Genomic DNA, 3697 nt, shown 5'->3' with positions numbered 1-3697 from the left:
ATCCTTCCTTCCCCTGCTTAGAGCGGAAACTCTGACCATTATAATCTTCAGTACCTTAACTTAGCCTGTTTACTTGTGACTTACACAGATCCCTTCTGCACTGAAAAGGAATTGTTCCTGAGAGAGAGAGAGAGAGAGAGAGAGAGAGAGAGAGAGAGAGAGAGAGAGAAACTTCTTACTTGACACAAATCATTCTAAAGAATCCAAATGTCACCCTGGATCCTGTAAAAAAAAAGTTTGGTTACAACAGAAAGAAAACTCCAAACACCAAAATGTCAGGAGATTGTTAACTATTTTTGCATTATTGCAAAGAATTCATTTATACTACATTGCTCCTTTAGAATACCTTGAACAGACATAAGACTAAATGATTTATCTCTTTGCAAAGGCTGAATCTCTGGATTCATGGTGACAAACTGGAAGCAAGTTTCTACTTGTCTGGCAGGTGAATGTCCTGGCGGCTCCAGCAGGTCAGGGAGGAGTCCCTTTCAACTTAGCAGATCACAAGATTGTCATACCAACTGTACACATACAGACAACACTTTACTGTTGTCCTGGGAGACAGTTTGGGGTCTTCAAAGCTCCTGTACGCCTGTCCACAGGTCTGGAACTGGTGGGATCCCCAAGGGACACAGCTCACACACTCTGGGGCCTGAGCTCTCTGCCACTGTTGAGGAGGTCTGTGAGTTCCCCGATGTACTTGATGGTGTACTTGAGCGTCTGGATCTTGGTGAGTGGCTGGCCTCTCTGGCTGTAGACAGGGGGCAGATAATTCCGGAGGGTATGCAGAGCATCTGCCAAGGTCCGCATCCTGAGCTTCTCCCTCTCGCTGGCCTTGCGTCTCCGCTGGACAGACATCTTGACTTTGCTGCCCTTCTGGCCCTTGAGGCCACCAGCACCTTGTAGGTAGGCAGGCTGGAAAGTCAACATATTATAGTCCAGCTCTACGAGGCCTCCACCTCCGTGGCTACTGCAGCCATCGCTGCCTCCTGTGCTGGCCCCACTATGCCCACAGGGCAGCCCAGTCCCAGCAGGACAGGGAGAGGAAGAGTAGGACTCCAGCGACGGAACTGGGGAAAGGCTCTGAGTGGGGGATGCCTGGCTCAGTTCATAGGGCCTGGCTCTGTTTTTCCAGTCCCAGGAGGCCAGCAGGCCAGCAGTGTCGGAAGAGTCCAGGCCATCATCCAGGCTGAGGAAGGTCTCACACAGGCTGTCCATGCCTCTGAGACAGCTGTGAAAGGAAGGACTCTGGAAAGTGAGAAAGTTCTGCTGCCTAGCCAAGAACTAGCTCTCTTTTATGATGGTGGGGGACAAGTGACAAAGTGGGAAAGGGGCCTGGGTAGAGGGAGTTCAAAGGAAAAACCAAGGACCAAGATGGAAAATGAAGTCTACAGGTGTCACTTTCTCCTCGTTGGTAATTAGCATCTTCTAGCTAAAATGTCTTTAAACAGAAAGGCCTCCAAGAGAAGAAAAAAGGAATTATCTTGTTGTAACTAAACCAATTAAGGCTGGATAACTAGACTTAGCATCATCCTGCGGAACTCATTAATGGGGGAGCCAAAGAAAACAAACCTGGGCATCTAAGGAGGGACTCCTGAGGGACTTGAGCCAAGAAGGCTCCTGTTCCCCTCCACCCAGACCTTATGGAAATTTCAGGGCAAATGGGCTCTATTGTTGGAGAAGGAGACCCGAGTTGGGACAAGACAAGCTCTCTGAGCTTTGATTCTCCTCTGTGTCAAATGCAGACAATAATGGCTCCTACTTCCTGGAGCAACCTTAGGCTAGCACACCAAAGGCACACTGTGGATACCTGCTTCCTTCTTTCCCTTCACTTTGGTGAAGTTCCCTAGATTTTGAAGAATGCAGACGTCCCTTAATGTACCTATGCATAAAAGGACAAAGACCAACAAGCAGCTCCACTAAGTCCAGAGCCTTAATGAGCAGGAAATAGCCTTCAAGTTCTTGCTTTAAATGAGCAGAATTGAATTCCAGATAGCAAACGATGCTAGAAGATAGAAAACCTTCTTAAAGCTGGGACTTTGCAAGCATACCTGGTTGCCATTTAGCCTTCTGAAGATCTTTTTAAAATCCAGCTGCCTAGTCACACCTTGTTTTTTGAAATGTATAGAGGAAGTGTGAGATTAACAAGAGTCTGTTTTCCCCACCACTACTCCAAATGCCGCTGAATGTGTTAAGTTGGATGATCTTGCCAGTTAGCTTCACTTCCTATATGCTCGGTAGACCTGCACTTTAGGGGAAAGGTCCCATACTCCCCATTTGTCCCAGGAACAGAGCTTACTCTCCATGCACCTCGTTCTACAAATGAATATCAGCATCAGAGTCACAGTGACTTTTAGCTTCACAGTAACTTGTTCTTTAACATGGTTATTAAGCCTCTTTGCAATTGTTAAAAAGAAATGTCAAGGACCTAATTAGAACATTTATGGTATTTTTTAATTAGCACAGCTTGGGAAATAAACATCTGAAGGAGGTAATCTCGATAAGAATGCACTTAGCTTAACCTTTTACTGAAGGACACCGAGCCAGGTCCTGAGCAATAACGCTAATGAAATATGCTAAATGTAATAAATTATCCTCCTTTTCACTCTGCCTTCTTTCTACTATGGTGAAGTCAGGAATGCAGTGAAGTTGTTTAAGTAACTTTGTACATGTTATAACCAACCTTCAGATTTAAATAATCCCAACATTTCATACATGAAAATGAGGTTCCCAGAAACTGAGACTCAGTTAAGATTCCCTAACAGGAAGTGAGAAGATCAGTAAGAAGTGGTAGATCCAGGATTCTCTGTAAGATTTCAACACCCATCATTTAAAAAAAAATCTTTTTTCCTTATTTCAGTCTGTTGTGACAGAGGCAAGTGACATGAGTGTGACCTAAAGCAGGGAACTTCCAGTGGACAACACAGGTGGCTCAGGTGGCTACCACCACAGACACCGCGTGTCCACTGGAATTCTTCAGACTCCTCTGCATCTCCCAGATTTGCCTGTGATGCCATCTCTACTCTAAAATTCCATACTTCCCCCATTCTATAGCTTCTTTCTCAAATCACTAATTTCTTGAACTTCTATTTTTACAAATTTCATTTTCTAAATGAGAAAATGTCCTTTAAAATTTTGGTACATTGTGGGCTGGGGGTGGGGAGGCCATGTAGCTCAGTTGGTAGGGTGCTTGCCTAACATGCATGAGGCCCTAGGTTGAAACCTCCCACTTCATGAACGGAGTATAGTTGTATACACCTGTTATCCTAGCACTCAGGAGATAGAGGCCAAAAAAATCACAAGTTCAAGGACATTCTGGGCTATCTAACAATTTGGTAGCTTAGGATACATGAGACTATCTCAAAAAGCAAAACAACAAAGAAAATTTATTGTAATTGGTTTTGTTACTGTCACTCCTTACGGTCACACCATTAGTCCCAGAGTGACTCACTGAATTGACTCTGCTCCTGCTGACCCCAACAGTGTTGGACCCACAAGCCTCCTGACAGAGTAAGGAAACTGTTTGGCTTCCAAGTTTCTGAATACCCATTTGCCTTTCTAGTAAGAACCAATGCAAAATCAGACTGGCGTTGATCTGGCCTGTCTCCAAGAAGCATTCTCACTCAGTCTGAAGAAAATCAAAGGTGAAAGACAATGCAGTACCCATCACATTGGAAGACCTATCACGGCCACACGG

At 44.9% G+C, this 3697-nt stretch overlaps 1 protein-coding gene across 1 annotated transcript; it reads right to left on the bottom strand.

Annotated features, from left to right (window-relative positions):
* Positions 1–636: 636 nt before the first annotated feature.
* Msgn1 (mesogenin 1) lies at positions 637–1218 on the bottom strand. The gene has a single exon (XM_008824187.1). The coding sequence runs from the start codon at positions 1216–1218 to the stop codon at positions 637–639; it is 582 nt and encodes a 193-aa protein (XP_008822409.1).
* Positions 1219–3697: the final 2479 nt, after the last annotated feature.

Source organism: Nannospalax galili, unplaced genomic scaffold (genome assembly GCF_000622305.1).
Source record: "Nannospalax galili isolate Female #2095 unplaced genomic scaffold, S.galili_v1.0 scaffold69, whole genome shotgun sequence".
NCBI classification, from domain to species: domain Eukaryota; kingdom Metazoa; phylum Chordata; class Mammalia; order Rodentia; family Spalacidae; genus Nannospalax; species Nannospalax galili.
Note: the sequence above shows the minus strand (reverse complement) of the source record. Positions and strands in the feature narration are given on the sequence as shown.

Coding starts and splice junctions, on each gene's coding strand:
- Msgn1 (XM_008824187.1), bottom strand. CDS start 1,218: ATGGACAGCCTGTGTGAGACCTTCCTCAGCCTGGATGATGGCCTGGAC.